Source organism: Euprymna scolopes, chromosome 13 (genome assembly GCF_053919585.1).
Source record: "Euprymna scolopes isolate OS-2025 chromosome 13, ASM5391958v1, whole genome shotgun sequence".
In the NCBI taxonomy this organism is placed as follows: Eukaryota; Metazoa; Mollusca; class Cephalopoda; order Sepiida; family Sepiolidae; genus Euprymna; species Euprymna scolopes.
In genome coordinates, this window is record NC_136494.1 from 51,681,745 (window position 1) to 51,694,645 (window position 12,901).

General features: G+C 32.9%; 1 protein-coding gene across 1 annotated transcript in view; it reads right to left on the reverse strand.

Moving 5' to 3' along the window:
• Positions 1-12,901, reverse strand: part of LOC145292020 (dynein axonemal heavy chain 7-like) — a 475,961-nt gene that overhangs the window by 203,084 nt on the left and 259,976 nt on the right. The window contains exons 27-31 of the mRNA XM_080138024.1: positions 11,930-12,057; positions 9,645-9,857; positions 4,391-4,624; positions 3,791-3,904; positions 1,707-1,856 (exon numbers count right to left, since the gene is read on the reverse strand). Of these exons, the coding sequence (XP_079994150.1) occupies positions 1,707-1,856; positions 3,791-3,904; positions 4,391-4,624; positions 9,645-9,857; positions 11,930-12,057 (839 nt within the window). The remainder of the gene's footprint in view (positions 1-1,706; positions 1,857-3,790; positions 3,905-4,390; positions 4,625-9,644; positions 9,858-11,929; positions 12,058-12,901) is intronic.

The window sequence follows — 12,901 nt, forward strand, 5'->3', positions numbered from 1 at the left end:
GTTTTCATCTGAAAAATTATTTATCGTTCTATTTTAATCTGTTTTTTAATCATTGTTTGTTTATTTCCTAAATTCATAATTAAGTTTTTACATGCATAATTCTTGTTTGTGCTTTTTAATTTATACTGAATGTGCCAACAGGCAATGGTATTGTGGAACAATGCCATCACACTATTAAGCAGATTGCAGTTAGAAAGAGGTGCTCTGTTCAGGAAACTGCGTATTGGTACAATGTTGCACACAAGGTCAATACATCATCGTTGACTGCACCTGCCAATGGGATCTACATATATGAGATTAGGACAAAGAATATCAACCCAGTGCCCAGATCATGGTCTCTGCACATAACCAGTATCATCTGGGCAGCCCAGTGTGGGTCAAGCTGCCTTGTTATCGATGTACATCGAAGGTCCAAGAAGGAACAATAACAAAGATGATCAGTTTTTAAGCCATTATTGATGATGATATCCTGTGCCATGTTAAAGATATGCAATCCTGGAAAATGCCATCCCGTCTGTCAGAGCAGATGATGAGACCTCAAATATATCACACTGCCTGGCTGACAAACAACACAAAATGGAGAAACCTCAGAACCACCCATGTAATGAAATACATGCCAGAGATTACCAGTGCAACTTTGCATGTGATGTGATCAAGGATCAGACAGGAGTGTAGACAATGCATGACGAGGCAAACTCCATGGCGGTTGATGACAAAATTGCACTACGTGTGCAGGATTGGATTGAAAACGAGGCTTGTACTCATTTGCATACATATGAACACAACTTCATCACATATTTAGAGTTTTTTTTTAAATCTCTCCACACACTTTAGAAATCACTTAAGTTTTCTTCTTCACCCCCTTTCTTTTATTAGAAATACCTATTACTCTCAAGAGAGATAATCCCAAATAGTCATTCCATTTTTGTCAGAGTTGTCCCCCTTTATTATGTCTGTATTTTTCTTTTCACATCGATTTTTTTACTTCCCCTCCCTTTCTTCCCCTTTTTTTTCTCCTTCCTTTTCTTGCTTTCCCTCCCTTTTTGATCTCCTATCAGTCATAATGATAACATATCACAAGTTTCTTTTAAACAAGATCATGTTAAAAAACGGATAACATATGATTAACCATACTGAAACCATGGTTACATCGGCTGAAACGTTGTGCAGATGACACTCAAGATGAGAAAAATTGTCCAATTAATCTTAGCGATACAACTATTGAATAAGTTCAGTTTCAATATAAATTGTATTTCTTATTTTTCTCTTTTTCAACACAGGTTTTTAAGTTTTCTGTTTTTGTAAAAAACTTTTATTTATTATAGCAGTGTGACTGTTTGACAAATCTTGTTTCCTAGGAACTCTGGCGTGACGTCATTTTTCAGTGATTGGAGGCCACGATGTACAAGTAGTGTGATGGGAATGAACTAGCACAACATAAATAAAGAAGTTCACAAGAAGAATATTAAATGAGTAAATGTAAATCAAAATCAAAATAAAAAATTGTACATTAAAACAAGCCAAGAATTTGGAACAAGAATAATATTAATAATAGAGGAGGAGGAGGAGGAGGAGGAGGAGAGATCATACAATGCTTCACCATAGGTGACTCTCTTCTTTAATCTATTTTCTATCTTTTTTTTCTCTTGTCAGCTTGTCACAGTTCATGTATTAATAATAGAAAAGTAAATAATTTGTGGACTTACAGGTGAGACAGCAAATGATCTGTATGATACAGCCAGAATACCATCAGACCATTCATGAGACACAGGATCAAACTGACCATAAAGTTGACCCATTGTTACAGCTTTTGGGTTGATTACAATCATTTGAACTTTATTTTCTTCCATCAAACCCTTAGTGCAAAAGTAAAAAGGTTTTGTTCATTTAACAGAAAGTCAAGGAAAACATTTATTAAATTTCTGTTGACAAAAAATTACCTTTTAATCTATTGAATGAATTTCAACAATTTAAATGCTAGTAAAATTATTTTTTACAATTGCAATTATGCTCATATGTAGCAAAAATGATGATATAATAATATGATAATGGATACAGATAAATACAAGTCTGTTCGATTTAATATTTTTATTAAGCTAAAAACAATAAAATGAACGAAATGAACAAACGATTAGTGTTTTCCAGTTACATTTCTGGTATCCAGCCAAGTTAGGAATGTTAGTATCTTTCATTGTCTACCGAAAACGTCCATTTGTCAACATATTTCAGTGGCTTATATATGGAATGTGTCAGACGAATACTCTTTTAATAATATACATTTTAAAATCATGTATAATTGTGGCATTATGCTGGTGGGCGCCCCCATTGGTTGGATCTTGATTTAATTTATTTGCTGAAGTATTTTTGGGCTGGGGTGGGGGAAGTCACACTACTATCAGATACTGATAGATTAATGCTCATCTTCAATAATTATGTTGTGGAATGTTGTGGATGGGTCGACTGCTGAGGAAGCTGAATCTTCCAACATCCTTGTTATTGATGAGTATGTCTAAGAGTATTTATGGGACAATTAGTTGAGTTTTATTGGTAAAGGCCCACATCCAACAGGCGATTGAGGATTAGGGTGCTTCACTTTATTAAAGGGTAGAGTTCAGTCTTTTCCATTAAATATCCCTTATTTTAATCTTTGGTTTTAGTAGTTGTTATTTTCTAGAGTTCATCACTGTAGAGCTTATTTCACTCCTGTCTTTTGATAACCATACTAGTCCATTCTCACACATTTTTTCTATCTCTTTCTCTCTCTCTCACACACACACACACACACACACACACACACACACACACACACACACACACACACATTCCAATGCATATACACATTTATCCATACTAATATCCATACAGAAACATACCTAAATAGCCTCCACATTGAGCTTATAGCTCTAATTTAATATATATTAATTTGGTGCCTGATGACTCCTTGCCAAACACTCAACATTATCAGGGGAAAATCAAGAGTAAGTGGAGTAATCCTGGGAATGAAGTGGCGCTCTCCCTTACACCTCGATGTAACAACTAATGAAAAGGGTACTTTTGTGTCGCCCTCGACTATAGCTTTAGCTTATTTAGGATTTTTTATTTAATAGTTGAATTGTAATTATATATCCAAATAATTATCCAGTATTTTAAAAGGGTATACTAGCTTCTCAACGGGAATAAGGATCAATTTAATGTGAGATCCCTTGCAGTTATATGTAAAGGTAAAATTTACTCCAGCAGTTCCTTTAAAACTTCCATGTGGAAGGATTATAGACATCAGGTATTTTATCTGGCAAACTTAGCTACAATTAGGGTGTTACAAGTTCTGAGAAATTGTCTCGATGATCTGAACTAGGACTGATATTGATTTCTCTTCAGTCACTGTCTTCACAGAGGTCTGATGAGAGATGAGCACAATTGTCCTCATTTATATGTGAATCTCACATCCTTTATAAGGTTGTCACCAAGACATCACAGCTCAGGCCCCTTTGTTACAACTACCTCAACCGAGAACAAGTACATAATGCAGCAATGGGATCTTTTTGGCCGTGTTCAATGCAAATGCAAAGACCCAATCAGTGATAAGCGTCGGGTTCAAAATATCTACTGTCAAATGGTGAACGTGGTCTTCTCATTGGCCGAGATAAGAACATGTTAGACTGACTTGTTACAAGTGAATTCGATGTCTGACAAGATTCATAAAAGTAAAATAGAACCAAGATTTCTCTTCATGCATGTTTTACCTTTTATATGTTTAACAATTCTAGAAACCAAATATTCAAATACTTGCCTTTTCATGAATATCTGCTAAAGCGGCAGACAAAACTCTGTAAGAACTTGTTTTTCCTCCAACAGGTTCACCAACAATCATGAATCCATGACGAACTATCATCATTTCATAAACCTTACAACAAGAAGAAAACAAATCAAACCATTGATGTGAATCTATACATCTTCATATAGATATGTATATAGTAAGTTTTGAAAATATATATGGTAAATACAGTTTTCACGTTTTCAGAGCTATTTTGCTTGGAGAACACAGACATTTTGTTTCGTTTATTATATATATTTTCACAAAATTATACAAAGAACTATTATTTGAACAGAAATAGAAGATAAGTCCGACAATACCAATTATTAACAGCACAACATCTCTCTCTCTCTTTCTCTCTCTTTCTCTCTCTCTTTTTTAATCTATCTATCTCTCTCAATCTATCTATCTATCTCTTTCGTTGTATAATTTTTTTCATTCTTTTCTCTGTAAACATATCAGTTTTGTGTTTTTTTTCTCTTGTCATTTACCATTAATCTCATATGTTTCTAAAACTATGTGCATAATTGGGTCAAAATCCGACAATAGTTGCTGTTGCAAAACGATTAATTTTACCTGTTGAATTTTCTGTAAGAAATAAGGTGTACATTGTAACTGAAGTTTTTTACAATTTTCTTTCACTGCTTGGTTTAAAATTTTATAATCTGGTTTCGGAAGAATCACATTTGGAAATAAATCTGATGTAATTCCGTGAAATAAGGGCAAATCATGATTCAAGAATTTGGGTAAATTCACATCAATTATTGATCGAAGCATCAGAATATCTTCATCTTCATTTGGATATCGAAGCTGAAATATATATAAAAAAAAAACCTTGGGTAGGCAATGGAAAATTTAACAAAACTACATAAATTCTTTCAAAATCAGTCTCAGAAAAATGTTAAAGAAGACACTAATAATTACAAATTTAAATGTAAAGAATTCTAAACATTGAAGAAAACATAAAAGAATATATTTTTACTTTTATTCAAGATTACAAATAGAAGTAAAAACTAGCACATGTAACATAAGTAGTGACGCAATGCATTAAAGTGTTTGAGTATTTTATATTGCTGACTCAAATACTGATATTTTGTCACATATTTTTCAAAGTTGCTGAAGATAATCCTTCATGTTTAATGCTGCAATATTGATTAGCTACTTATATCAGTTCACAGAATAGGTACACGGGTAGGTAGAAAACACTATAATCATTTCATTTTTATCCTCACAGGACAAAAAAAAGAAAGTAATTTGAAAATAAGAAACAATATTTTAAGTGCTTTTCAGAAAGGCAGCAATTCTCTTATATTTTTCAGTAACACATTTTTTAACAATGAAAAATCAAGATGTTTGGTAACTGCCATCTGTTTATTTTTCAATGAATCAAAGTTTTATAAATGTTCAATTCATGGAATTATAAATTTCCATGCAGAACCAACATCGACACCCAAGCATATTCACAGAATGATTTACTTTATATTGAGATTATTTCTTTATAAATTTAGTGTCACTTGCAGAAAAGACATTAACTCACTGTATAATTTATAAATTTATAATTTAGATACATATTCTGATTTTCAATGTAGTTGCTATTTATGTAATTATCACTCAAATGATTTCTGGTAAATTAAATGTTATACATATAGTGTAAGTAAATAACACTTAAGTTAGGTAAAATTAAAAACAACAACAACCACTTTATTTGTAGTCTACACAAGTTTATGTTCTAAGTCACATTCCACACAACGCATGACTAACGCAGCGCACATACAAATCTCACTTGCAGGTAATAATGTAATCACGTTTGTGACTTTGCTTTAACTATTAATCTAATAAGGAAAATCAATTTTTTGACAAATTTCATAGTATTTGTTTTAATGACATCTCTACATATTATCTCAGTACTTTGAAGGGTTTTAACAATTAGAATGATTTACAAGTAACTGAAAGTTGTATAGATTATAAAGATGTTTTCAATACAATATTTTAAAAAGTTTGTTAAAGTTTTTTTAATTTTGCTCATTTTTAATGTGTTTGTTTTTTATGAGAAAACAACTATTGTAATTTTTTTAATGTTTTTCTAAAAAGTTTACATTTAAAGTGTTTTTAAGCTTATTTTGTAATTAATTTGTTTTTATGTATTTTTGCATTAATTTTATGCATGAAAGAAAGGTTTTAGTTTTATGCACAAATAAATGAAATGGAAAAAATAAAACTAATAAAACCGAACATCACTACCTAAAGAATTTGTTACACAAAAAACATTGGGACGGACGACATTCTTATGAGCTCTGCAATAAGGGCTGACCTCGACATAATAGTATAATAATGTAGTTCAAGTATCGACAAAGTGGTAGATAAACTAGTAAATAAATATGCACACTTGTTTCCAGAATGCAATTCTTAAAGGAATGGGTCATTCTGATAAAGATTTGTTGTGCAAATTATGCAACCATGTCAAAGATAACTCCTTCCCAACTGCTACATTTCATGAGGAGGCACACAATGGTCAAGTGAATCCAGGCTAGTGGATGAATCACTTACTCACCATAGTAACTCTGATGTTTGCACTAATGCTGAAAAATACACCTGTACTTGATTCAAAAACGTGTTCACACATCAAATAGAAATACTAGCTTAGAAAAAATATTGGCTGATAGGCAAAAGCAGTTGTAGAGCCTATATCTGTACATTTATTATTGGCCGGAAATTTCAGCATCATCTAGAGATACATTACTAGTTGAAGACAGTAATTCAACCCAAAAATGTGCTGGTTCAAACAAACAAAACTACAGAAATTTAATAAACCAGAGAACAGAAATTGCAAATAACCATAATAACCAGAGGGATAAGCAGTCAAGAGGAATCAGTGTAGCAACTTACTATTGCCAAGAATATATCAATATCCCCAATCAGTACATAGACATAACGGTAGACATCCACATGTACAAGTCTAGTAAAACACCAAATGCAGCATCAGATTATAATCAGTAGAAAACCAACATATGCAACAAGTGTCACTACACAAGTTTGATTATACTAATAGATTTTTTTTAATGTTGAAAAACAATACTATAAAATAACCTTTATGCTTTATATTTATATCTTGTACAAAATCCAGAAAGCACAGAACATATCTCTTAAATCTTCAACAGATTAAAGATATGTTAAGAACAGGGACAAACTTAGTGCAGATGCCTTATTTTAAACAAGACCGCTTTAGACAACACTCGAATCAGTATTCAATATCAAATCAATAAAATACCTATTCAATGCGTCAGAATACTCTCAATGACACATGATTAAAACTTTGAGAATTTCTAGTGCCCTTCACCAACAAGACAATATAACTTTAAGATAACACAAAAATCACAAACTATATTCACACACCACTAACAAAATTTTTTTAGACAGTTACAGTTACCGTTGAGCAAATGAGCCACTGCTAAGCTTATGAATTCTGGTGAATTTTGGTCTCAATGTGGCTGGAGTACCAAATCTCGGAATACTCAATAAACCCAATTGCGCATTCATGTCAGGCAGGTTACTGCTTAGCTCAGAATTATCTGTACCTTTTACAATCGTGGACCACAGCGATCAAATTCACCAAAGCTATTCTAAAATATTTAATAATGTTTTTTTTTTGTACATGAAGTAAGTATGACTAACCTTAGATTAGTTCTAAGCATTGCATTTTCATGAAAATCAAAATTATTGTTTATTATTCACATGCCAATGATCTGGTGGAGAGTTTTGATTTATTGTTCAAAACTTTCCTGATAATAACACATAATACAATCAACTATTACCTATTGATTACTAAGAAAGAATATTTAGAATTTTCACACGCTAAATTCGTTTTTAATACTTCCCCCTTTTTTTTGTCCCAGATAAAATATCAGCAAAGCTCCTTGTTCAACTGCAACCAACCCCATTCATTGAAAAATTATGACACTGGATAACGCAAGTAACATATACACCTTCACTTACATGCCCTAACATCCATGCTATATTTAGGCCCTACTTTTCAAGGTACAAGTAGTAAAACCAACTGATAAACATTTACTGTTAGACAATAAGGAGTGTGCTTATTGTTCAGTAAGGAGAAAAATGAAGCTTGATGAAGAGTGATTTGGATATTCGTTTATTTGCTGTATATAGAAGCAAGATACTCAGATATAAGTAATTTGATTTGCATTGATATGCATGTGGTTAGTAACATTACAATGAGCAACAACTTTTTACTTTTTGAATGTTGTCCAGATTTTTACAGCTGATTTGGGGTATTTTTGCACTGCTGAATCAGGAAATAGCATCCGTTTCTCTCCATCAGATTAGATTTTGTGCTAAGTTGATTTGAAAAAACCCCCAAAAAACCCAGATCTTATAACAAATTCTAATACGTTTTTGTGGCATTATCAGCTGAACACATCTGTCAACACATATCATTCGAAATAGGCTTTTTAAGATAAAAACATGTTTTGCTAACAACGGAATTGATTACCTGATAGAAACATCGATTACTGTAAACTGAATGGTAGGCATTGAAAAGGGTAAATAGATGTAAATTGCATGTTGTTTCATCATTGTTTGAACTTCCATTTCAATGAACTTCTGGAATGCTCAGCAGCAGGGAGGTCTCTATTCAGATTCCAACAGTAGTCAGTCATCATGACTGCATCACAGCGACCCTAGTACCTGGTCTCCATCTCTTTCAAGTCCTAATGGAATCTCTCATTCTGCTCGTCACTAGTTGGACACAGGTTATCAGCAAACCAGTTCATTTGAAAATAGGTAGTGCATCTGCAGCCCAGGTTTCTGAAAGCAGTCAGTATGTTGTTGACAAGTTCTGCATAATTTCTGACCTTATTATTGCTAAGAAAGTTATTCACTACCAGAACAAATGCCTTACATGCTTCCAGTTCCGCTTCAATTATTGAGTTTTCAAACTCTGAATCTCTGATGAGTTGCAGAATCTGAGGACCATCACAGATGCTAGCTTTCAACTTCTTCATGTGAATCCTGGAAAAGCCTAGCACAAGTAAGTGAAGCAGTTACCATTCTTGTCCAGAGCCTTTGTGAACTGCTTGATTAAGTTGAGCTTAATGTGCAGCAGTGGGAAGAGTATTCTGTCTCTGTCCACCAGACATGACATTTATGACATTGCAAGCCATCAATTCGTCTTGCACAGGCCAATCCTTCTTCATGTATGCCAAACACCAATTTTTGGAAGATTTCAAGGTTTTATGACTTCAACCTGATCTCTTTTTGACATAATCACCCAGTACTATCGGACCTGAATATTTCTTGTCATTAAAATAATCATTTCCAATCAAAACAATTATTCGACATAGTATTTTACTCCACCAACTTCTTCTAAAATGCTCCACACATGTGTACAGGCAAACAAAAATGTAAAAATCGATATGTGGCTATGGCTCAAAAACTTGATCTGCTCTTTGGATTCAATACATCAGATTTGTCCTAAATCAGCTGAAAAAAGTAGACAACGAATGTTGACCAGTTGACCAGTGTTACAATGTCAATAAATATTTGTGATAAAACGTCTTCACAAGAAATCAACTTTTGTTCACCCAAATACTCTTATAATGTTCTTCATCGTTCGAAGGTTCATTAACCTTTACACTTGCATGTCTTTTGGCCTTGATAGGTGGTGACCCATTATAAAACAAAAAATGAAAAAACAATCATTCTTCCTTTCGTGCATAGCAGTACTTGCCTATTATTTTTAGTATTTTTGCTTGATCCACTGATATTCTTAGAAAGAAGAGCCCCCCACCCCCAAGAAAAAGAACAAAATGTCTACCTTCAGATTGGCTGCTGCAGTTAATACAGATTTAACAGCTCGCATCCCATAATCGTAATGATGCTGAGAAGAAAGTTGCTCTGAACATAAACGGTAAGTAGCCACAATTTTGACAGACAATGGACGAGCACGTACAAATCCACAAGAGTAGAGTGAAATCTCTGCAATCATTGCATAGTCTGGAACCATCATGGCAACTGTACGGAAAAGTGCCTGAGGAAAAAAATGGTCAACAGTTTGATAGTTAATAATTTCATCGCCATATGAGTATTGTTAGTCTTTTTAATGTAATGAAAATAAATGTTCATGTCTTGTTTTACTAACTAAAATAAATATATTACATCAAATCAAATATGTGTACCAATTTTATTTATTTGGAATTCATTTTTTTTTAATCTGGACTGCATGTCAAACCAATTATTATTATTACGATACTATCTCATTGATTACTATATACACAATAACCCTTATCCCCGAGTGGCTCCCGGGCCTTGATAAGTTGTGACCTCCATGTAAAAACAAAAAAAAAAATTCAGGACTACATGTCAAACCAATTATTATTATTATGATACTTACTAGGAGTTCTCGCACAGGTCATCATAAGAGATTGCTCACTGACAACAGCCAACGGCATTCTCTGGAGTTTAGATGATAACAAGTCTCTCCAGACTTCCAGTACTCTTTCAATAACATTGACAAATGAATTTTCATTATCACAACAGCCGCTTGCAATTGAATTGGCAATGACCATTGGTCATCACTAGAGTTTGGGTGACAATAAGCTTTAATAAGGTTGTAGTCTTCTTTGCATCCAGTTGAGATGTTGCCAATTCTTTCTTTTATCAGTCTTTCCATCCCCATGACCTTTCTCGATTATTTGATGATGTGATGGTGGCTGAGTTAACTTACGATTATACAGTTTTCTTGTTTTCATGTGGTGTTGCTCTATTTTTCTTTTTAGTTCTATTACGGTTTTTATACGGCCAGTTTGTAGCTCATGTTTATAAGTCTCCACATTTAAGGGGTTTCCTTAATATTTCAGCTGTTGTATCTTCTCAGTCATCCTCCTGATTCCAATTTCTCCCATTCTTTTTTGAAGTTTTTCGGGATTGTTCCTAGCCCTCCTACGATTATTAGTGTTATCTTGACTTTCTGCATCTTCCATATCCTTTTCACCTTTCTGGCCAGTTCCTTCTATTTGCTCTGCTTCTCTGTCCCCTTCATCTTTACTCTGTGGTCTGCTGGAACAGCAATAGCTATGATTTGGTAGCACTTTTCCTTCCTGTTAATTATTATGATATTCGGTCTCCTTGCTTGGTTGGTTTTATCTGTTTGTACGTCCATGTCCCATAGGATTTTGTGACTTTCATTTTCAAGTACTGCTGCCGGTTTGTGCTTGTACCATTTGTCTGTGTGTTCAAGGTGCAGTTGTCTGCATATTTTCCAGTGTACTGCTTTTCCTACTTGATGATGTCGTCTATATTTACAGTCATTTTGGGCTAGTTTGCTACATTTGCTTATTATGTGGTTTATTATTTCATCTCTTTGTCAAAAGAATTTGTATTTTCTCATTTCTTGTGTCCTGTCAATCCTTGCTTTGGTTAATATTCAAAAGTGGAATCTTGAAGTTTTGACTTCAAATTAATCAACATGGTTTTTGTACCTTGTCATACTTAAATGATGATATCGGATAGGATAGATATATTGACATTTAAAATGCAATAAATGTCAATTAATATAAAATATTGAAACTGCGAGTGTTGGCCATTAGCAAAAGGAAACAAACTTTAAACATATGAATTATATTTGTAAGGTGTTTGCTTACTTATTTTCTCTCTCTCTCTCTCTCTCTCTCTCTCTCTCTCTATCTATCTATCTATATCTATATCTATATATATATATATATATATATATATATATATATATTGAAATACATAATAGACTGAAATGATTTTTTTGGAAAAATAGACAATTTCTGGATACATAAAATCTGATTGTGAAGGAAACTGAAATTTTGTTTTATTTTACCCTCACAACGTAATGTAGTGCTCCGTTTTACTTGCTGGCACTTATCTAACAAAAACAGAGATCAAACTGTCAGTGAAATAATCCTATCAATAGTGATTGAGGAGACTGGCCAAGGAAGGATATGAATAATGCAATCAAGGAAACATTCTTTAAATTTCAGACATTCCGTTTATAAAATGTATACGACGAAAAAAAAAAATCAGAACCAATCAAATACAAATGAAATTATTTCATTAAATTTTAGAAAACTACCTCACCTTTAAGTTATCGGGTAATTCGGATCTCCCCGCATACCCTGGATTCATGGTGATAAAGACAGAACAAGTTGGATCAAGCTTGATTTCAGTTCCTTCAAAGAACATTGTTTCAGCACCAGCATTTATGCCTGCAATGAAATTCCAATGCAAATCAATTAAACTCGAACGATCATATTATTGTGCTAAATAATTAGTTATAAGATTAAAAATAAATTTGATCCAAGTTTGAATTCATTTCTCGTAAATTATTTGTTAGAAAAATAAAATAGTTGCAAAATTGACAGAAACGCCTCTAAATATTAAGTTAAATACGCTTTTATTGCTAGATTTTAATATTAAGTTTTAAACAATGAAAATGTTAATTTTTTTTTTTTTGTATGCATTATATCAAAGCACTATTTACAGCAGCTACTGGGAGAATTCTAGATAAGCTCAGCAGTAAGTCATCAGCACCATTAATTTTCAAAAGAGAAAGCTTTGTTTATGTTTAAAATACTCTGATAAATTAACAGGAAGTTATTAGCTTAGAAAACTATGTTCAATTAACAACAATATAATATTACATTCTGTACATCCGGTCAACACTCCTAAAGTCCAATAACTATAGGCAGTAAGGAGAACTTCATGATAATCTTGAGGCACAATCATTACAGGTCATTATTCTGTTTCTAAATGCAGCTAGACTGCATTATTGTGATCACCACAGCTGTTGTCGATTCCAGCAACTTATAAAAGCAAACAGCTAATATCAATATTGACTGCTGTATGCAATAAACTTTCCTTTTACAGAAAATTTGTAATCATTATCAATTTCTTTTTTTCAGAAAAAAATCTATTTACTTTTCAAACTATAAACTGCCCCTTTCAGGCTAAATTTATGGAGGCAAATGATAAATTTTATTATTGACTGCTACATGCAATTATTTTTTAAAGTAAAATCTCTTATTAATTGTTGCAAGTGATATACTATGC